Source organism: Salmo trutta, chromosome 13 (genome assembly GCF_901001165.1).
Source record: "Salmo trutta chromosome 13, fSalTru1.1, whole genome shotgun sequence".
Taxonomy (NCBI): domain Eukaryota; kingdom Metazoa; phylum Chordata; class Actinopteri; order Salmoniformes; family Salmonidae; genus Salmo; species Salmo trutta.
In genome coordinates, this window is record NC_042969.1 from 5,562,956 (window position 1) to 5,586,825 (window position 23,870).

The 23,870-nt window shown below is 41.8% G+C and overlaps 1 protein-coding gene across 1 annotated transcript; it reads right to left on the bottom strand.

Moving 5' to 3' along the window:
* etfdh (electron transfer flavoprotein dehydrogenase) lies at positions 1-20,370 on the bottom strand. Its single transcript, XM_029770752.1, has 13 exons — positions 20,139-20,370; positions 17,539-17,691; positions 15,365-15,594; positions 11,370-11,451; positions 11,098-11,216; positions 10,713-10,790; positions 10,315-10,461; positions 10,011-10,151; positions 9,531-9,674; positions 7,897-8,065; positions 7,312-7,494; positions 6,874-7,095; positions 1-563 (listed from the first exon to the last, which is right to left on the bottom strand). Exons 1-13 carry the CDS (start codon positions 20,167-20,169, stop codon positions 400-402), a joined length of 1,863 nt encoding a protein of 620 aa, XP_029626612.1. The 5' UTR covers positions 20,170-20,370; the 3' UTR covers positions 1-399.
* Positions 20,371-23,870: the final 3,500 nt, after the last annotated feature.

The window sequence follows — 23,870 nt, forward strand, 5'->3', positions numbered from 1 at the left end:
GCATGGCAAATGTTTATTTCCCACTAATGACATTATGTACAGTATCTCTCAGATCATACGCTGTTGCAAATGGTACCTGCAATAGCTAATGAATTTAAGTGTGGGTTAAGTTAGTCTATTTTGAAGTTATATCAATGCAGCTTTCTGCTTATGACATGCATTATTCAGAACACCATACATGAACCAAAGCCACTTGTGTTTTATAACCATTTTACAATTCCCATATTGAAAGAATATGGTGACATTCAGTTTCATATCTAGGCACACAGTATAGTATTCTACAAGCTGTCTTGGCAGCAAGCCCTGAATGTGTTTCTGCAGCCACCTCAGAGGGTCTATAGACTTTCTGATCTCAATGCTAGAATCGTTGACTCGTGATATGCCTGGAGGAAAATAAAATCACAATCCGTTGTAGGCTGGTCCTCCACTGCCTTCGGGCACCACCCAGTTGATGTTTTGGCTGGGGTCCTTGATGTCACACGTCTTGCAGTGGACGCAGTTCTGAGCGTTGATCTGCAACCTCATACCTTCTCCAGTCTCAAGGGGAACGTACTCATATACACCTAGTAAAAGGGGGAAAGAAGGGTGTCATTCAAATGGAAACAGGAAGCAAAGAGATGTATTCCATCCACTGTGCATTTGTTACAGGAAAGATGGATGTTTGTGTTGCACCAGAATGCAAGGCCAAGCAGTTATGCATCGTAGGAGACCATTTTTTGTTGTTGATTGCGGTACTCCAGTAAATGTGACTCACTGCAGACATGGGCACTAAAAGGGATTCTAGTCTTCACCCAGTAGCTCAATTTGTCAATGTTCATTTAGTCTCCCTTGCATGCTTTTACATTTCTTCCCATTCTGACTTGGGTATTAGGCTATAGGCCTAGTGTAAAGTATGTACAGAAGAAATTGAAGTTGTAAACGCCAATTATTGTTACCTTATTTTAAAATGTTCAATGTAACTTGTACTTCTTTCAGGTTTTAATGAGAATGTATTCACCTCAGTTCTTGATTAATTAATATATCATTTGTCTGATTATCATACTGTATATGTAAGACTAAATACCATTTGTAATATGTTTTAGTGCAGGTATGTAGTTACACTTATCTGGATTGTGTCTGAAAAGAACATTCCATAGAATTCTACAAGAATACCACCGTTCACTAAAACTGCTATAACCCATACACAGTTAAATGTATTTCTATTCTGATTTCAAACCTTAGCATATTAAGTCTTCCTTATTTTGTATCTTCATTAGGAAGTGTGGGAAATGTGTTTTTCATAGAAACACATTTTCACAAGTGTTTTTTCCTTGACTGATTACACCATGTGATGTATGTGGTGCTATTCTATGCCCTATCATTTGAAAGGGCTGTTTCTCAGCTTTCAAAACATGCATCATCTTTTCATATGGTTCGACACCAGCAAATTCTGCTCATTAATGCAGTGTTCATGGTCTTAGTTTTGTGATTCAGACATTTTTGGGAAAGTCTTGCCAGTGATGCAACAATGGCAAAATGGCGATTTACCGTTAGCTGGTATTCTAAAGCCTATTGTTTACATTCCCCTTTAAGAAAAACAAATTGACACAACCCTAACACGGAACCCAAACCGGCTGCGCACGTGCGCCATCGTGCATACATTTATTTTGTCCCCCCACACCCAACGCGATCATGACACGCAGGTTAAAATATCAAAACAAACTCTGAACCAATTACATTACCGTGTCTCCAGCCAGCTTAACTACTCACTGGACCCCTATGATCACTCAGCTACACATGCCTCTCCCTAATGTCAATATGCCTTGTCCATTGCTGTTCTGGTTAGTGATTGTCTTATTTCACTGTAGAGCCTCTAGCCCTGCTCAATATGCCTTAACAATTCGTACTTCTAAAAATCCACCTTTCCAGAAACAAGTCTCTCACCGTTGCTACTTGTTATAGACCACCCTCTGCCCCCAGCTGTGTCCTGGACACCATATGTGAATTGATTGCGCCCCCCCATCTATCTTCAGAGCTCGTGCTGCTAGGTGACCTAAACTGGGAAATGCTTAACAGCCCGGCCATCCTACAATCTAAGCTTGATGCCTTCAATCTCACACAAATGATCAATGAACCTACCAGGTACAACCCCCAATCCGTAAACACGGGCACCCTCAGATATCATCCCAACTAACTCGCCCTCCAAATACACCTCTGCTGTTTTCAACCAAGATCTCAGCGATCACTGCCTGCATCCGTAACGGGTCTGCGGTCAAACGACCACCCCTCATCACTGTCAAACGCTCCCTAAAACACTTCAGCGAGCAAGCCTTTCTGATCGACCTGGCCCGGGTATCCTGGAAGGATATTGACCTCCTCTCGTCAGTAGAGGATGCCTGGTTATTCTTTAAAAGTGCCTTCCTCACCATCTTAAATAAGCATGCCCCCATTCAAAGAATTTTGAACCAGGAACAGATATAGCCCTTGGTTCACTCCAGACCTAACTGACCTTGACCAGCACAAAAACATCCTGTGGCGTACTGCATTAGCATCAAATAGCCCCGTGATATGCAACTTTTCAGGGAAGTTAGGAACCAATATACACAAGTAGTTAGGAAAGCTAAGGCTAGCTTTTTCAAACAGAAATTTGCATCCTGTAGCACAAACTCAAAAAAGTTCTGGGACACTAAAGTCCATGGAGAATAAGAGCACCTCCTCCCAGCTGCTCACTGCACTGAGGCTAGGAAACACTTACCACCGATAAATCCACAATAATTGAGAATTTCAATAAGCATTTTTCTACGGCTGGCCATGCTTTCCACCTGGCTACACCGACCCGGTCAACTGCCCTGCACCCCCCACAGCAACTTGCCCAAGCCTCCCCCATTTCTCCTTCACCCAACTCCAGATAGCTGATCTGAAAGCTGCAAAATCTGGACCCCTACAAATCAGCCAGGCTAGACAATCTGGACCTTCTCTTTCTAGAATTATCAGCCGAAATTGTTGCAACCCCTATTACTAGCCTATTCAACCCCTCTTTCGTATCGTCAGATTCCCAAAGATTGGAAAGCTGCCACGGTCATCCCCCTCTTCAAAGGGGGAGACACTCTAGACCCAAACTGCTACAGACCTATATTTATCCTACCCTGGCTTTCTAAAGGTCTTAGAAAGCCAAGTTAACAAACAGATCACCGACCATTTTGAATCCCACCGTACCTTCTCTGCTATGCAAGCTGGCTTCCGAGCTAATGTCCTAAATGATATCATAACTGCCATCGATAAGAGACATTACTGTGCAGCTGTATTCATTGACCTGACCAAGGCTTTTGACTATCAATCACCACATTCTTATCGGCAGACTCAACAGCCTTGGTTTCTCAAATGACTGCCTCGCCTGGTTCACCAACTACTTCTCTCATAGAGTTCAGTGTGGCAAATCGGAGGGCCTGTTGTCTGGACCTCTGGCAGCCTCTATGGGGGGTGCCACAGGGTTCAATTCTCGGGCAGACTTCTCTGTATTCATCAATGGTGTCACTCTTGCTGCTGGTGATTCTCTGATCCACCTCTACGCAAACGACACCATTCTGTATACTTCTGGCCCTTCTTTGGACATTGTACTAACTAACCTCCAGACGAGCCTTCAATGCCATACAACTCTCCTTCCGTGGCCTCCAACTGCTCTTAAATGCAAGTAAAACTAAATGCATGCTCTTCAACCGATCGCTGCCCGTCCGTCCAACGTCACTACTCTGGACGGTTTCTGACCTAGATTATGTGGACAACTACAAATACCTCGGTGTCTGGTTAGACTGTAAACTCTCCTTCCAGACTTACATTAAGCATCCCCAATCCAAAATTAAATCTAGAATCAGCTTCCTATTTCGCAGCAAAGCATCCTTCACTCATGCTGCCAAACATACCCTCGTAAAACTGACTATCCTACCAATCCTCGACTTCAGCGATGTCATTTACAAAATAGCCTCCAACACTCTACTCAGACAATTGGATGTAGTCTGTCACAGTGCCATCCGTTTTGTCACCAAAGCCCCATATACTACGCACCACTGCGACCTGTATGCTCTCATTGGCTGGTCCACGCTTCATACTCGTCGCCAAACCCACTGGCTCCAGGTCATTTACAAGTCTTTGCTAGGTAAAGCCCCGCCTTATCTCAGCTCACTGGTCACCATAGCAGCACCCACTCGTAGCACGCGCTCCAGCAGGTAGATTTCACTGGTCACCCCCAAAGCCAATTCCTGCTTTGGCCGCCTTTCCTTCCAGTTCTCTGCTGCCAATGACTGGAACAAACTTCAAAAATCACTGAAGCTGGAGACTCTTTTCTCCCCCACTAACTTCAAGCACCAGCTGTCAGAGCAGCTCACAGATCATTGCACCTGCACATAGCCCATCTGTAAATAGCCCATTCAACTACCTCATCCCCATACTGTATCTATTTTGCTCCTTTGCACCCCAGTATCTCTACTTGCACATTAATCTTCTGCACATATATCACTCCAGTGTTTAATTGCTATAGCGTAATTACCTCCCTTATCTTACCTCATTTGCACACACTGTATATAGACTTTTCTACTGTATGTTTGTTTATTCCATGTGTAATTCTGTGTTGTTGTATGTGACGAACTGCTTTGCTTTATCTTGGCCAGGTCGCATTTGTAAATGAGAACTTGTTGTCAACTAGCCTATCTGGTTAAATAAAGGCGGGGGAAAAAAAGCATTAATTTGGGGACAGGTTGAAAAGCATTAAACATTTATGTCAATTTAGCTAGCTAGCTTGCAGTTGCTAGCTAATTTGTCCTATTTAGATAGCTTGTTGTTGCTAGCTAATTTGTCCTGGGATATAAACATTGAGTTGTTATTTTACCTGAAATGCACAAGGTCTTCTACTCTGACAATTAATCCACACATAAAACAGTCAACCGAATTGTTTCTAGTCATCTCTCCTCCTAGGCCTTTTCTTCTCTTGACTTTATATTGCGATTGGCAACTTTCATAAATTGTTGTTTGCATGTCGAATCAATCATACTGCATGTATTACATCTCTGCCTTAGTAGCAGTAATGGGTTTGATGTCCATTTCACAAATATATATAACTGATCATTTGTTGAGACTTCCAGAGAATAAACCTGGCTGTGCTGATCAATATCTTGATATGTCACTTGGAAGCGGCAATTGTATGCTTGAGCTTTATTGATGGAGGGTCAGGTCTTTTAGTGGACAGTAATATTCAATTCCAGAGATCCCTGGCCTAGCTCCATACCTCCTAGGTGAAGCTATTGGGCAAGTTCCAGGTCGTTCTCATTGCAGTAGCGCTGCACAGATTATTATATCTCACAATGCCTGAAGGCACCACAGTAGTATTACACAGCAATCTTAAAAACATGCTGTTTTCAAGGAATTGTTAAATGAATGTTAACTATTTGGTTGCAGTATCATCACCTCTTGAAGAGCATAGTCAGAACTACACATTTTTGATTATTCCATGCAAAACAATCACACATTTAGCTTGAGTTATACAGCAGTTAACTGCATGCTTTTCATGATCAGTAAACATCAATTGATCATGTAATTTCAGATACGTGAGGGTAGCCTCTCTCTCGCTCAATATTGGCCACCATTAATTGGATATTTGAGTGATTTAAAATAAAAGTGAACTATAATTGACAAGTATGAGTGGTTTAGGTCAACTTCCCATCCTTTGTGGGCTCTGCCTGTCAAGCAGCAGAAGGGTACATTTGCCGATCTACTGTTAGCTGATAATGTTTACTTTGCAAGCTACCAGTAGAAACTTTGTACAGTTGGCTAAACATATTAATCAAAGGGAAGTTTGTTTTAAAGTGTTTGTCCTGTATCAGAGATAAGAAAGAAAAAGAAAAGACACAACCCTTTTTTTAGCCACTGAACTACTTCCATAAATACTGCCATTAATTGTCTAACTGGTACTGGGCTACCTTCTGGCGAGGCCTGTGGGCGTCCTAGAGCAAAACATGTACGTGTCCGTGAGAGACTCACCTTTCTATAGAGGGATCATATTAGTGTGTAGCCTAAACTGTTGGGACGCTACAGACAGAAGTTGGCAGATCGGCGGTACCGATTTCAGACGAGTCCCGTGACGCTTGTGGGGGTCGTAGAGCAAAACATGTAGGTATTCGTAAGAGTCTCACCTTTCCATAAGGGAGTCATAATAGTTTTTAGGCCAAACCATTCGGACGCTACAGACGTTTGTGAGAGAACTGATTTTCGGGATGTCTCATGGTCTGAAACACAGCTGTAGCTCTGCCACTTTTCACCGCCGATGTGTTGTATTGAGCCCACGCAAAAAAGATATCTCTAGCTTAAAACAGAGATTTTTAATGGGGATGTTTTTATGCTAATTTGATTTCCGCTAAGCCATGTAAAATTACTCTAGGGTTAATCACGATTGCTGCTGACAGACATGATAGTCTACATTGATTGATTGACCACGTCAAATTGACTAGCTAGCAAATACCAGATCACATCTCTTAACAAGCCAACTTTCAGGGGATAAACTAGATGGCTATATCCAAATATTGCTTGATTTGCTTGCCATCTATAGTGGTGATGACAGTAGTCCGACTGACAACTTTACCAGGACGAGGATTTGCCGATGTCAAGCTCTTTTCAAAAGCCTAATCTGATGAAGCAAATAAATGACACATTGTTTGCATAGCTGGCTACATGCCAATGGATAGGGTCTCCTTGCCCCGCAGCAGCCAGTTCGAATGCTCTGCACTGTATTTTAACGTTTTATTGATAATGACCTATTGCTTATACCTATCCAACCCTTTCAGATCTAAATTAAGTGCCTATGTTGTATGGGCTAAGGATGGATTTGTAATTGTGCATCAGTGGTACCTGCTGGACAGAAGCGCTGCTCGGGCCCATCGTAAATGGCCAGGTTGTTGGCCACAGGGATACTGTCGTCCTTCAGGGTGAGGTGGGGGGGCTGGTCCCCCTCGTGGTTGGTACCGCTCAGAGCCACAGAAGAGAGCAGGTCGAAGCTCAGCTTGCCATCAGGCTTGGGGTACTCGATGGGCGTGCACTCCTTAGCCGGTTTCAGTTGGGCTGAGTCCAAGCCTAGGGTAAAAGAGTTGGGAGTTATCAAACCTCAGTTGGTTACAGGCCAGATAAAACATTGGTTTGTTCCTTAAAGCAATTCTCAGCATGAGTGCATGATTTTGATGTGCATATAGCAAACCTGTGTTGTTGCCTTGTCCAATAACAACTAGGCTAAAACTGAAACAGACCATCTTTCCTGATGAATACATCATACAAATCATCAATATGCTGTACCTGCATGTTTCAGTGTCCATGGCTCTTTCCCTCTAAGTATCCAGTAGAAGACACCAGTGTAGACCATGCCCCCGTACAGTCCAAAGTAGTTGTGGAATGACGGCCTGATGTTCCTCACTGCGTACAGCTCTTTCCAGATCCAAGACTTCTTCAAATTGTCCTCATACTCCGGTATGTGAAGTCCTGGAGGACAAATTACCAGAAAATAAGTATAATTGTATTCGGATGACAGTAAAATGTTAGAGATGATCTTGCACCCACAAATTAAAATTGCTCATTTACTTTGCTTTTTTATTAAATAAAATTCCATTAATTTACATACAAAAATGATACACTGGAGAGAAGCAATTAACTTATTTTTCCCCCCTGATTAGCATTAGCGATAAATGTCTCAACAAATTACACTCTTTAATAGTGTATTCATTGCATATTTTATAATGTAGAAATGTGCCTTTGGCTTCACCTTACAATTAGTGAGAGGTGTGTGTGTGTGTGTGTGTGTGTGTGTGTGTGTGTGCGTGTGTGTGTGTGTGTGTGTGGGAGCATTTAAATTAAAGGAAAAGGTTTTGGTCTGGTTTAACCTACCTGCCGTTTCAGATGCTGGGTCTTCGGCTGTGACTTTGGGGAAGATGGCCTCTGCGGCCAGCATGCCGCTCTTCATGGCCGTGTGGGTGCCTTTGATCTTTGGTACATTCATGAAGCCCGGACTGCATCCGATAAGCATCCCCCCAGGGAATGTCACTTTAGGGAGGCACTGGATGGAGGAAGACGGGTAAAGATTATAATCTTGAATGTAATGGTAAAATGCTTTCACTGAATAAGAACATCAGAACCAGTGGAAAACCTGACCTAAGATTCACGTATTTCCCATTTTTGATGCCGAGACACACATTAACGTTACGAACATGTGGCGCAAGACATTCGACAGGCAGCATTTTTATTTACCGGACCTGATTAGGGTTTTCATCCATGGTTCTCAGAATGAGAGAAATCCCATTTAGATTATAAAAAGAACATTCAAGTCGAGGATGCAACAATGTGTGGTCCTTCTTACCGAATTCAGATGTGCATTTTGAAGATGTTAGAATAACTCTCCACGTGTACTTTTCCTCAGCCAACAAGATGAGTAACGAACAGCAAAATCACTAGCCTATGTCAATCTACTATCCCCCATAGTAGAAAAGTTTACCTATTGTATTGGTCAGCTTTTCGAGAAAGAAACAGCCTATTCCAAACAGACTCTGGAACACTTGTGGGACGATAGATCCCAAATTCATGCAACCAGAGGGCCTAGGCTACATAAAAATAAACCTTAAAAAGCAATGAGTGATGCAACAGATCTGAATGTTTAGCTTAAAATTTTGATAAACTGTTCATTTCTTTACTTAAAACGTAGCAACGCGCACAAGGCAATGCGCGAATGTTTGTTCCATAATGCAATTAATTGGAAAACACCATTGTGAAAGTGCACCACACACGCAAGCGGTTTCATGTGACAAAGATGAAAATATCTGTTTGAAATGTTGAAAGAGGGGAGCTCTAATATGCAACAACTAGCATGGGTTGCTAATATGACTTGGATTTTGCCTTTGGCTACTGGACAATGAGAGAAAGTTGATATAAAAGAATTGCCTCCACAGATATGGTCTGATTTTGGCTAGGCTACCTTGAAGCAAGGGAAGACATGCCTCATAATATGTATTAAAACGTTCAGGTTCCAAACAATTTAAGTATATGTTTTCAAAAAGCATACTGCCTCCAGCTCATTGCAAAGTGGTGTGTGACGTGCTGATGAAGCCTGCCTATGCATTTGTTGTTTGAGATGCTGTAGCAGCAGCTCTCGCGCTGTCTGACAGATTTTCCGCTCAAAGGCTTTGTATCTATATGCTGTACGCATGTGATAAATAAGATACATAAATACTGTACATGCACTAATTTAATTCCACATAATTATGCATTTAACCTATAGGACGATAAGCATGACCAGTCAAATGTATTTCCATCGACTGGTATTTCCATCAACGAATAGGTTAAAAAGCATCATTTCGCAATAGGATTTTTTTTCTTCTCCCGGGCAATTTGCCGGCACCAATTTTATTTATCACCGAAAAGCTGGCTATTATCGGCTAACAGAAACCTTGGCACAGAGCCACACGCATACCTTTGAGTAGTACATAAAAAAAATACACACACACACACACACACACACACACACACACCTGATAGCCTCCCTCATTGAGCGCCCTGGCTCCGTAGGCAATTCTGTTACCTCCCTCCAGGGTCTTGGCAACGAAGGGGTGGTGCTTCCAGCGCTGGAACTCTCTGAAGGGGCTGAGGTAGGGGTTGGTGTAGTCAAGACCAACCTGGAAGTGGGGAAATACACAGCATTACGTTTTTGATACAATCAGTCATTGACCTCAATGTATGAGCTTCATAAAAGTTTGAGTTATCACATATCTCAAGTTGTCCCTTTAGGCCCAAGTTGGCCTAATGAAGCGTCACAAGATAAGCATTCCCTTAAAAAGCCAATTAGCTAAAGAGAAGGGTAGAAGTATAGTGCATTGTCATACACTGACCTCAGTTTTACAAATGTTATTTCATTTAGTGTTTAGACCGTTGCCAAGTGTTAGCATGGCTGGTATTTTGGCAGTTGACATCAATGGCAAGGAGCCAAAATGGCTGCCATAACCGGAACTCACCACAAAGCCCAAGGCCACCAGTGGCTCGCCCTCGTTCAGGTGGTAGAGGAAGGAGCCGCCATACGTGTTCCTGTTCAACGGCCAGCCCACCGAATGCTCCACTCTGCCCGGCCTACACTTCTTCTCATCAATCACCCACAGCTGGTTAGACAGAAAAACAACATTCATGTAAGTCGTTGTGCATAAAGCATCTGCTAAATGACAAAAATGTAATGAATATGACATTCTGATTTGGTTACATTAAGATATCTGTATTGTATGACTGATTAAAAACAGATTATTTACAGTTGCTTTGGGATTTTACCTCTTTCAGGCCAATGGCGTAGGTCTGTGGTTCACAGTTCTCCCTGAGGTTGAACTGCCTGTAGAGCTGCTTGGCCAAGTGGCCGTGGCAGCCCTCTCCGAACAGGGTCACTTTAGCATGGAGCTCCATCCCCCTCTCAAACACATCCTGCAGAGGAAAATGTTATTCTGATATACCAGGGATGAGGCTACTTGTCGCTTTCATAAAACAAATTATATTCTATTCAGTGCTGATTCTTCCTCGTTTTTATAAAACTCAGTTTTTACAGTCAAACTCTATACTGTACAAAATGACCATACATAGGAGAAAAACATTTGTACTTTGTCCAAGGAAAATAACTTAAGACTTTCCGTACAGTGACGAGTCCATTTTATTGACATAAATCTGCATAAGTTTACCTTTGGCGAACCATCCTTAGCGATGCCCACGTCATTGGTGGCAATTCCTTTCACACTTCCATCTTCATGAAACAAAACCTTAAGAACAAAATCTGAAATGAAACACTTTTGAAAGTAGAATGACACCTCAAGCAAACACGATCAATGAAAGCCTGTCACGATACGTCAACACAATCAGTGAAATTGATCTCAGGCGTGAAAACGGAGCTGGCTCAAAATATCAGTCTATATCTGATTAAAGGCATACAATTATGTAAATGTTTACTGAGAAAAAACTGACGTTCCAGGAAAGATCAATGTAGCTTGTCAATGGTAATTATCACGCCAATATTAGTAAGATGCCCTGTGTTTTCTGAAATTGTCATGAATGGTAGGCGGTGCTCACCTCAGCAGCAGCGTAGCCAGGGTATATCTCCACTCCCAGCTCCTCAGCCTGCTCTCCCAACCAATGTACAAAGTGACCCAGCCGCACAATGTAGTTCCCATGGTTGTTCATGGGCAGACCTGTGGGGGGAAAATCAAAAAATTAAATAGAATAAAAAACAAAAACTGCACAGTCAAGGCTAATACCATAATAGCTTTATGTTTAGGACAGAGCTTACAGGTGACAAGCTAGAGTTTGAAAAGATGTCCTGTAAAACATGCATGTGACTTTACCTGGCAACATTGGGACAGGGATTCTATATTTCTCGGTTAGAATACTAAACAAATCCTCAGTCACTGGTGTGTTCAAGGGTGCCTAAGAGAAGAGTACAAAAATAACAGAACACTTTATTTTCAGCCTAGGTGTTGCTTGCAAGATGTTCTCTTGGGCAGGATCATAGTGTTGTCTAGGACTGATGTACTCTCAACGTTATGTCTGCAGTTAGGTATGGCGGCAGGTAGCCTAGCGGTTAAGAGCGTTGAGCCAGTAACTGAAAGGTTGCCGTTTCGAATCCCTGAGCCGACAAAATCTGTCAATGTGCCCTCGAGCAAGGCACTTAACCCTAACTGCTCCTGTAAGTCACTATTGTTAAGAGCATCTGCTAAATTACCTGAATGTAATGTCTGAGACTAAAAAAATAAAACAAAGAATATGCCAGGTCCATATCCTGTGTGTATCTGTGAATTATGCTGCATATTTCCCTCACAACCTTTCCATAGACTGGCAACCTTTCTTAGACTGACGTGCTCAATACTTAAATAATAGAGAGCAGCGTTGTGGACAATTTCATTTGAAATCTCTCTCAGTGGAAAGAAACTCCTGCAGAGTGAACTCAGTGTGAAGATGCTTCTTTCTTCTGAATGACATTTGAACATTTTCAACAGACCTGCTGAAGCAGCCCTCAGATGGGAGTGCATTTCATTTATAAATCTATCCCTCTCTCAGTAGAACTAGATAGGGCACATCTCCACAGGAGTGTAATTCAATTCATGAATGTGTATGGCCCACTGACTCCAAATCTGCTATAACTAACAGAATAACGTGAGCAAGCGAGTAGAGTAGGGCTGTCCCAGGCAATTTCTTTTTGCATATAGAGACACATCCTATGCGTTTTAATCTAATCAACTATATGCACTGAGCTTGTCTAATGCTTTAAGCGCACTGTTTGATGAAATAATTAAGACGCATAACTAAAGGGACATTTTTTTTTTTTAAGACAGCGAGTGAGTGACTAATACCCGTTGTTTCTCACTCCTCCCTGCTGCAGCTACCACCACAGAACACCAACAGTGTTTATCACGCTGTCCGTGTTGCTGAAGCGGCAACAAAATTACAGCCATTTCTGACTGAAAAGTTTCCATGACACATGTATGCATCACATGCACGTGACCAATAGGGCCTGACCTATAGCATATCATAATCACATCAATAAAATGGTTATAAACTCTGAACACATTAACACGTGACAGCAAAAGGATGCAGAGGACAACTCGAAACAGGGGAATGTTTGTTTACTGGTTGCTCAGGACGTAAAGGGGAAGTCAGATGTGTGGAATACATTTGACTAGTTGTGGAAAATACTGGAGATCAAGAAAAATAAGTTAAGGAGCAATATAGTTTGACTGTTTAGAACAATGTCAACACTAAATAAATTATAAGCGTACTAGAGAGTCTGTTGTAATGGGTTTTTTGAAAAGCCTTTATTACACCAAAGACTAATCAGTTGCAAGCATTCGTGAATGCAACTGCCAAAATGGAACAGTTTATTTATTGTTTACAGCTAATTATTCCCAAAAATGTGGTTATTTTAAAACTAAAATACTTGATTGCATTTCAAAACATGAATGACTCGTATGCTGTGTGATGACTTGAACAAATTAACGATTGATTCATACAGTAGCCTAAGTAATGAAGTATAGGCCTAAGTTACAGTATTAAGACAAAACAGGATGCGCTCTTAGGCCTACAGCTCTATCGATGGTGGTTATACAAGACTGCTATAATAAGTCTACTAATAATAATGATATTACTTATTATAATGATCATAATAGTCAATAACAAGGAGGGTTATTAATATTATTTTTCTGACCATTTGGAACAGTGTAAACATGACATTAATTATAAGTAATACCAGAGAGGCTGTTCTAACGGGGAGAAAAGTGTAAAGCCTTTATTACAGCATAACAAAGATTTGTGAAATTGTTTATCCTACATGTGGTTGCGTGAGGCTTGGTGCTCACGGAAATCAGTAGGCTATTAAACAAACACTCAAACAGGCAATAGAAGCAGGATGTCTTATTTCTGTAGACATACAGTGCATTTGTAAAGTATTCAGACCCCTTCACTTCATCCACATTACAGCGTTATTCTAAAATGTACACAATCTACACACAATACCCCATAAATGACAAAGCGAAAACAGGTTATTAGAAATGTTAGCAAATTTATAAAAAAACAAAACAGAAATACATTTTTACATAACTATTCAGACCCTTTGCCATGAGACTCGAAATTGAGCTCTGGTGCATCCTGTTTCCATTGAACACCCTTGAGATGTTTCTACAACTTCATTGGTGTCCACCTGTGGTAAATTCAATTCACTGGACATGATTTGGAAAGCCACACACACCTGTCTATATAAGGTCCCACAGTTGACCGTGCATGTCAGAGCAAAAAACCAAGCCATGAAGCCGAAGGAATTGTCTGTAGAGCTCCAAGACAGGATTGTGTTAAGGTACAGATCTGGGGAAGGATACTGAAAAATGTCTGCAGCATTGAAGTTCCCCAAGAACACAGTGGCCTCTCATTCTTAAAATGGAAGAAGTTTGGAACCACCAAGACTCTTCCTAGAGCTGGCCGCCTAGCCAAACTGAGCAATCGGGGAGAAGGGCCTTGGTCAGGGAGGTGACCAAGAACCCAATGTTCACTGATAGAACTCCAGAGTTCCTCTGTGGAGATGGGAGAACCTTCCAGAAGGACAACCATCTCTGCAGCACTCCACCAATCAGGCCTTTATGGTCGAGTGGCCAGGCAGAAGCCACTACTCAGTAAAAGGCACCTGACAGCCCGCTTGGAGTTTGCCAAAAGGCACCTAAAGGACACAGACCACGAGAAACAAGATTCTCTGGTCTGATGAAAGCAAGATTGAACTCTTTGCCCTGAATGCCAAGCGTCACGTCTGGAGGAAACCTGGCACCATCCCTACAGTAAAGCATGGGTGGAGTGGGGATGTTTTTCAGCAGCATGGACTGGGAAACTAGTCAGGATCGAGGCAAAGATGAACAGAGCAAAGTACAGAGAGAATCTTGATTAAAAACCTGTTCCAGAGCACTCAGGACCTCAGACTGGGGTGAAGGTTCACCTTCCAACCGGACAACGACCCTAAGCACACAGCCAAGACAATGCAGCAGTGGCTTCGGGACAAGTCTCTGAATGTCCTTGAGTAGCCCAGCCAGAGCCCGGACTTGAACCTGATCGAACATCTCTGGAGAGACCTGAAATGGCTGTGCAGCAAAGCTCCCCATCCAACCTAACAGAGCTTGAGAGAATCTGCCCAACTCCCCAAATACAGGTGTGCCAAGCTTGTAGCATCATACCCAAGACAACTCAAGGCTGTAATCGCTGCCAAACGTGCTTCAACAAAGTAGTGAGTAAAGGGTATGAATACTTATGTAAATGTGATTTGAGTTATTTTTTTAATACATTAGCAAACATTTCTAAAAACCTGTTTTTGCTTCGTCATTATGCAGAATTGTGTGTAGATTGAGGAATTAAAAAAAATCAATTTCATAAATAAGGCTGTAACGTAACAAAATGTGGAAAAAGGTTAATGGGTTTGAACACTTTCCGAATGCACTGTATCTAGCTGGCAAACATTTAGTTGTGAATTCCATACTGTAACTGCTGCACAACAAGGCACCGGTCTCTCATTGTGTGCTTGTAAACAAACACAACGTGACTGGGGACTACATGTAAGCTTCATAATGAAAAATTCATAATTAACGCAATCTTCTTTATCTCCTAATGTATTGCACAAGTTGACTGCAGGTATTTACTTAAAGTAGCTACAAATAATCACATTTATAAAACAAAATATAAAGTAAATACTTTCAACAGTATTGAAAAACCATTGCATGGTATACCACTCAAGCCTTACAGATACAATTGAAGCTAGAGACAGATAGCCTATAGGCCCTATACACACACACACGAGATGACACTAACATACCCCTCTCTCCTTCCAATCTGGGAAGAGTTCGTTGAGGGCGCTGGGCTCCAGGCAGGCCCCGGAGAGGGTGTGTGCTCCGATCTGAGACGCTTTCTCCACCAGGCACACACGCAGCTCCTTCTCCTGCTCTTTGGCCAGCTGCTTCAGCCGGATGGCTGCCGACAGCCCCGCGGGACCCCCTCCCACTATCACCACATCAGCCTCGTCAGCAAACCGCTCCATCTCCACACCTGGACAGAAACAAAATGCCACACACAAATAGGTATGCGTCACCAAGTGGGTTTGGAACCTCGGTCGTCTGAGCGGCACAAGAATGTGCTAGCCCACTGAGCTACAGCCTAGTCATTACCTTGGGGGAGATCACACAAATCTTCAGGTCTCGGGCAAGGTTACACAAGCCTCCATAAAGACAAACTGGAATATTAGTATGTAGTACTATCTGAATGTCAAAAGTAGAAACTTGTAGTTTTGACATCAGCGTTAATTTGCAACAGCATCCCATAGATGCACATTGAAGGACAACTAGTATTTTCCACAAGCACATGGAGTAGCCAGCCAAATAGAAAAAGTTGACAGCCAGGATCCCCCAGGATTGCCGAACAAGCTCTATTTTTCGTGGCATCTGGTACATTCTAATGCCTTGATTCAATCTGAAATACAAAGCAATTATTTAATACTTTGGAAAGTTTACCTCCCTGATTGGACACATTAGTTGTGCCATTGTGTTTACAATTTAAATGACTGAAAATGTATGAATTCAGTGTATTCTTATACAATTTTCTAGGCCTTGAAGATCTGGACTATTTTCTAAGTAAGAGAACATTAAACTTTTTTTTGTACATTTAACCTGTCTTTGAGATTAAAGTGTTTTACTGCAAGATATGAAATGACACAATTATGTTTGTTCTTCAACTAGTTTATCAAAACAGAATTTGGGCTATTTACTTAATTTATTAAATAAATCAAAGGTTCAATTTAAAAATCAAATTGCGTGATGGGCACTTTCTCAAATGGGTCTCTAAAATAAACAGAACAAATGCTCAAATAAGTTCTGGGTCCATAGGTGTTAAGAGATCAGTTAAATTAGTGAAATAATTAACAAGTGTTTGCAACTCTTTGAATTGCAGTATATCATTAACAAATAAAACACTTGTTTAACAACTTCTTCTTAAAGAATCTTGTAAGAGTCTGCCGACTTCCAAAGGCTTCAAGCTTCCTTTTAAGAGGCATTTTCTCAGCCATCTGCAATAAAAGGTATGACTGAAAAATGAAGCAGGTGTTAATCATGGGCTTTGCTACGCAGAAAGCAGCAGTTGATTACTCCATTGTCAACACTTGGATTATATCAGAAAACCTATATAAATAATCTTTGAAAATACTATATACAGTGCATTCATTAAGTATTCAGACCCCTTCACTTTTTACACATTGTTACGTTACAGCCTTATTCTAAAAATATTTAATACATTTTCCTCAATCTACACACAATAACCCATAATGACAAAGTGAAAACAGTTTTTTAGAAAATGTTTGCAAATGTAGAGGGCGGCAGGTAGCCTAGTGGTTAGAGCGTTGGACTAGTAACCGAAAGGTTGACTCAAATAGATAAAGGAGCATCATGCGCTCTCCCTCAGTGTAAAGAAATTTGACTTCAACCGCAGCATACACAACACACACACAGGTACCGGGAGGTGGGACAGACAGCAGACTGTTAAACCAACAGTGTTTCTCTGTCATCGCTCACTTTAACTGACAGGTGCCTGTCCTATGAATAGATCGCTAGAAGATGCATATCGTTTACTCTAGCGGGAGAGGGCTCGGCGGACTTTTTCTGACTTGAATTTAAAAGTAGCCTAGCTAATTCATATCATTCATTCTAGCGGGACAGGGCTCAGCTGACTTTTATTCTGACTTACGAATTGTAAAAAAGTACCTGGCTGAAAAGGAGTGGGTAACTGGCTGTATAGCCAACAGCCGGCACTAGAGGAAAACACTGCAAATGTTTGTTTTAGGAAGACAAATCTAATATAATCCCCGCCCACTCACATATGACATCAGTTCAAATGTTATCAGCATTGGTATAAGGTAAGAAAAACAAAGGTGTTTGGGTCTTGCATAATATAATACATTCCATTTCAGACAGTGTGCCAAGGGTGAGGAGGATTACACAGTACCTTCCCATCGTGGGTCTTTGTCCCTGGGGAAGATTGTGTAGTGTGACGTTATGCGAGGCATCACTGCAGACGAGCAATCCCGTCTCCACGTGTAGTGCTGTGGAGGTGCATGTTCCGCTTGCACGGTTTTCAATGCTCGTATACACCTCTGGGCTGCAAAGAACAAGGCAGATCCGGTCAGTGCCGACTGGGACTGGGGATGAAGCTGATAAGGTTAGGTCCTACTGTATACCTTCAGAGTGTGTACACAAGTTACCTCATGCAGAGTACAAACAATCAGACAGTAAAAAAGGACACTCAAGACATGACTTTGTTTACAGCCATCTTGATGACTCGAGTCATTATGGAAGTTTTATTGGGGTCATACAGCAGAACTGTTATGCTGTACAATACATTGCAACTGAACGTGTCACTATTCTTCTGCGTAGCAGCCTATGAGATTTGTATGGGCGTATGTAGCAGTGGAGGTTTATCAGGAGGTAGGGGAGGACCATCCTACTCAGCAAATTTCATAAAAATAGTGAAACTTTTTTTTTTTTAAGTGATCCTTTTTATAGTAAATATATTCATGTCACCAAATAACTGATTAAAACTGTTTTGCAATTAACTTCTACAGTAGCCTCAACAGCCTCTAAGGTAGCACCATGGTGTAGCCGGTGGGCAGCCATTTCCCATCGTACATTGACTTCAATACGAAACCCAGGAGGCTCATGGTTCACATCCCTTTTCCATAGACTTACACAGTAATTATAAACGACTTCCGGGGGACGTCCTCTAACCTATTAGAGCTCTTGCAGTATGAACTGACGTTGTCCATCCAATCAAAGAATAAGATAATTAATATAGTACTGAAAGCATAACCTACAGATAGCTAACGCTGCAGTGCATATAATGCGGTGAGTAGTTGACTCAAAGAGAGAGAAAGACAATAGCTTAACAGTTGAGCAAATCAATTTCTTCAAAAAAATAATGAGAAGCAGCAGAGAGAGCTATATTTTGATGTATTTCTTCTCTTCTTAGTTTACCTTTCACTTACTTAGCTTATGCAGCTAATTTAGCCTACTCAACAACCTGGCTGAAAAAGATAGGAATGTTATTTGTAAGCTAGTAGGCTAAGGCTATCCACCACTGCAACTCTTCCAAGTTAAGCTAAGCTTTCAGTTTTATTCATTTATTGCCACCGGGGTCCGCCGGTGTAACTGCTAAACTACTTGCTGTACACTGTACTGCATGATTGTACACATGGTTTGTGGGTTTACTACATGTTAGCTGTTAATATGGTAACATCGATGTAGGCTATGTAGCGGTTATGGTATGAAGGTTTGGCTTGGAGAGGTTTTTGTGCCTGGTCACAGACAGCGGTTGTGTTGTGCACTGAAGTCCACAAGCAAAGGGAAAAGGTGAGAGGAGAAGAGCGTGTATATGTGAGAAGGAATTAAACAACGAGCAAAGTGCTGTTGATGCATGCTTTATGTGGCTGCTATGAGAGTGAACTGTGTGTGCAGGTGATCTGGGGGGAATTCATTCTGCCGATTCTGTTGCAAAACGTTTCTTAAATGGAATGAAACAGGGAGGGACCTACCTGAATTTGTCCAATACAAACTCAAATTTTTGACTAATGATTACACCTCTGATCAGCTTGATGCAGGCAAGAGTGTGCAAGGTCGGTATTGTAAAGTTTCACTATGTCATCTAGATTTATCCAATTTGTTTCTCGAACTGTGCACCTACATTATTAACTTTCATTTGTAGGCTAGGTTGTAGCAACCTCATTATGGGTATAGGGCAAATTCTAGTATCCAGTAGATGCATGAACCCATCTGTTAGATTCTGGGTTAATGGTACAGTATATGAATGACAGTCATCCAATATGCTGTAATAGAAATAAGGCCATATACTCGTTTTCCCCGTCCTCCCCAATTTTGAACGGCACCAACCACCATGAGCAATTGTCAATAGGCATGTAATCCAAGTCCATTTAGGTCATGAGATTGTCAGCAAGAGTACTGGTATCAGCCAGTTAAGTTATCACCTATGGCAGTCAACAAATACGGCTAGCTTTCCCGAGACAAACAAATGATTCGTGCCTTGGCTTGTCAGTAGATTGACGCCATGAGACGTCACAACTGTCAATATTGACACTCACGGTCAAGCTAGCTAGCTAGTTAGCTAGCTAAGATAGTCAGCCAATTACCTTTGAAAGTGCATAACTAATGATATTACTTTCGTTCAATATTAGTTAAAAACGTACCAAATACTGAATGTATTTCTGCACGTACTAAACTAACATTGGCTGACCAAAGGACAATCGTTAGTGACCTATATTATAACAGTATTTGATTTCAACTTTGCCCTACATTTAACTTCGCTACGTAGCTAACTAGCTTAGCACAACGGGCAAAGGTGCCAGACTGGAGCTAGCGTTTCAAGATTCCACAAAGCTAATGTCAACCTTATTTACTAAGTAAATATTAGTCCATGCCACTCTCAAATTAAATATAACTATCATTTACAAAATAGGGGAACCAATAAGTGTCAAAGGCAAGACAGAGAACATATGGAAAATGACAGGCGTGTGAATAGCTCGCTACCTAACTTACCTTGAATTGAATATCTGCTAGCTGGAAACATCGTATGAATTGGTCAGCTAGTGCTAGTTCACTAGCTAGCAGCAGTCCTCTTTAGGTACTGACAAAGGGCTCTTGCAGCTCAGCCACCTCAATGATCATGCAAGTCTGTTGGGACAACAAAATGTGTCTCATAACAGACCAATGAAGTTGTCGGTAACTCCGCACAGTGCGCATATGCTTCAAGGTACTGGCACGTTCACGTGAGTCAAAAGAGGCGAACAACCGGAAATGAGTTACCTCTGTTTCGTTCCCTATGGGAAAAATGAATGGGGAAATAAAGTTTTGGGATAAACCGCAAAAATTAGGTCTGAGGCTAACACAGGCTTAGGAAATCTTATACGTTTTGTTTTTTATACTTTTTTTTATTGTTTTAAGTCCGTTTTTTTATTTTCGGCGTTTATCCAAAAACCCGACAAAAACGAAATGTATTTCCCCATATGCTTTGGCCAACAAGCCATGGCTGAGTTAGTGCCTACAAAAAGATGCCATTACTATTGCTTTCTATAGAACCCCACAGTGGACACATCATAATACCCATAAAACCTTGCAGTCAAATGGTTCTAATCATCTTCCACATACTACATTTTAAATGCTTGTAAAATTCACTGTTTGGTGTAATTTTTTACCTTGTGTGTGATGTTTTGATAACTATGTAATTCTCTCTTGGACAAGGTGAGTTTTATCAATATATTCACCTCAATTTACTCTGAAATTGTTATTAGCAACAAAGAGAACCTCAGCAAGGCAAAAAATCCTGCAGGAAGTTCCTGCACTTTATCTCTAGCCGACATAGTCAGCTACCATCCACCAGCACGATCAGCGCTGTGCCCAGTCCATGATGAATCCATGAGCTGTATTGAAATTAATTGAATTAAGTGTTGAGCTTCTTCCATCCCCTTTCTGTGTCTTAGCTAGCCACTGACTACACTTTAGCTAGCTAGTTGGCATAGCAGTAGATCAATAAATCAGCCTAGATAGTTGTTTGTACAGTATATTGACTTTGGTGTCTATTTAAGACCTTATAGCATTTTTCAAGGATGAGCATTAAAAGGGGAGAAGACCCCTATAAATCTGGCAATGTGGACAAGTGCAGCTATTGTGAGGTGCAATTTACTGGTTTGATCAGGGCCAGCATGAGGGATAAAGTTTATCCTGTGTCGGTGAGTGTATCTATTAAGTTAAGTTTGAGCATATTAGCAATACAATGTGTTCTATACAGCTGTCAATGTTCTACAAGGAAAGAGCCACTTAATCAACTATATAATCATTAACCAGATTACCCCGGATGTCAGACTTAGGTGAGTGATAACTCAGTTCTAGAATGTTGTCATTGATGAGAATGAATCTAAAAATCTATTGACATTCAGAATTGACTTTGTTTAGACATCGAGTCTGTATTGTATTTGCATGACCAGAGACAAATCTTCAAAGGCACATTATTTATTTACACAGTCTTGATTTATAGGATCCTTCCCACTATATGATTTACATGTCAAGTGATAAAATCCCAAGTTATCAATTAAACATTTATAGAAAAACTGCACTTGTCCAAGAAAATTACAGTTTATGAAATATTCTACAGCTGTAATGTCATCCATCAAATCAAACTTTTTTTATATAGCACATTTCTTATAACAAATGAATTAAGGTGTTCAAAGTCATGCATTGAAAGACGTGGCACTTAACATCCTTCCTCTTGGCAGGTGTCTATAGGTGACCAGGGGATTCTCTCTACTCCATGCAAATGCCTCCGTGGAGCTCATAAGTGTAGCCATATAGCCTAAGCCAGCCATGCCCAACCAGGTGAAGTTAGTGGAGGACCTGTACCCGGCCGAAGACTACAACCCTCTGTCCAGGGGATCCCACAGAGGTGGCTAAGGAACCGTCTCCAGGGCAAGTTCAGTGGAATGGCATATCTCCATGAACCTGAGCCAGAACAACTGCTACCCTTCCTGTCATCCCTGTCTGTACCGGACATTGTTTAGAAGCAAGGGAACCTGCGGCTTGCAGGCATCCTGGCTGGCATGGCGCTGTCGGTGGAGCAGCAGGAGGCTTTACGGCAGGCAACAGTTGGACAGCGCACCAACCCCAACTGGCACACCATGAGGAGAGGGAGGTTGATGGTCAGCAGTTATGGAGCAGTGGTTAGGGCCAAGCCCGTTACTCTGTTGCTGCTAAAAAGGGTCCTCCGATCAGTCATTGGATGGGTTGTTGTCTGTAAAGTGGGGCACAGATAACAAAGAGGGCATTAAAAATGGCTACAGGGATGGATCTGCAAGAGTCAAGGCTTTGGGTCATGGAGTCTGGGATCCTGGGTGCCTCACCGGATGGCCTGGTGGGCACCACAGCAGTGGTGGAGGTCAAGTGTCCCTATGGTGCAAGGGATCTTACCACTGAAGAGGCAGTGAAGTCGAAGGATTTCTATATCAAGGAGGTAGGGTCTTACCACTTCCGTAAAGACCATTCTTACTGATACCAGGTCCAAGGTCAGATCCTCATCACTGGAAGGGACACCTACTTCTTCATTGTGTGGACCACCAAAGCCTCCATCATCATCCCCATCCAGCGTGACAACCTCTGACAGACTCATATTCCAACAATATCCCACACAGTTCATACAAACACACTAGGCTCCCATAATAGGTTATATTACATACAAATAAAGTAATGTGGTTAACTTTATCATGGGCACAGTGGGAATTTATAAATGTGATGCCCCAGTTACCCCTGCCTGTACCTGACAATGCCCCAGTCACCCCTGCCTGTACCTGACATTGTTGAAAAACAAGTGAACAATGAATAAAGATCATACACAAACAAAAGGTTCCTAGAATAGGTTATATTATTTTCACGTTTTGCTCAAAGCAGCCAACTAAAGTAATATAGTTAACTTAAGTTCAATCACAGGCTGGTCTGAATGCATCTCCTCAGTTTCATTCAGTAGTAAAACAGTTTACATTGCATTTTATCATGGGCACAGTGGGAATATATATCTGTGATGCTTAAATTATGTCTTACCCCCAGAGTGAGTGAGAGAGAGAGAGTACATCACTTCCAGCAGATCTCCTTGCTGAGGATGGCGTTGATCATGCACTGCATCTCGTGGGGTGAGCTTGATGTTCCGCATGTCACGCCTCATGTCTAAAACATGGGTGAAATGGGACATGAAGTCAACATTTCGATGCATCTACAAATTCAATGTTTCACACAATATTGCATCACATTTGATGAGTTACTGACCTGTCCGTCCACAGGCTCGATCTGCTGTAGTCTCCACAACTAGACGCTCACGCTCGGATCACACCTGGCACAAGATGTCCATGCAACGGATTGTCTGAGGGATATACTCCTGTTGTACTGGAAAACAGAGACATTTGGTTAGTGGTAGGTATTTTTCAATGCTGTATCCCCATCTTTATCTGGACAGAAAACACATTGTTTATCATAACACAAAAACACCTTGGACAATGTGACAAGTGGTCCCTCAACACCCAATTGTCACACCTCATTGTTTGTTCTTGTTTCCCAATCTTCCTCTTCTGGATGAGCTACCTTTTCTGGTAAATACTGGGCCATTTATCTTTCCCAACAGAAAATGGCAGCTGCAGACCAGTGTGTTGTCACTGGGTTTCCAGTCCGCCCATCTGAAAGTAGCTAGCTAAATTAATGACTAAAATGGTAACATCTATATTAAAATACCAT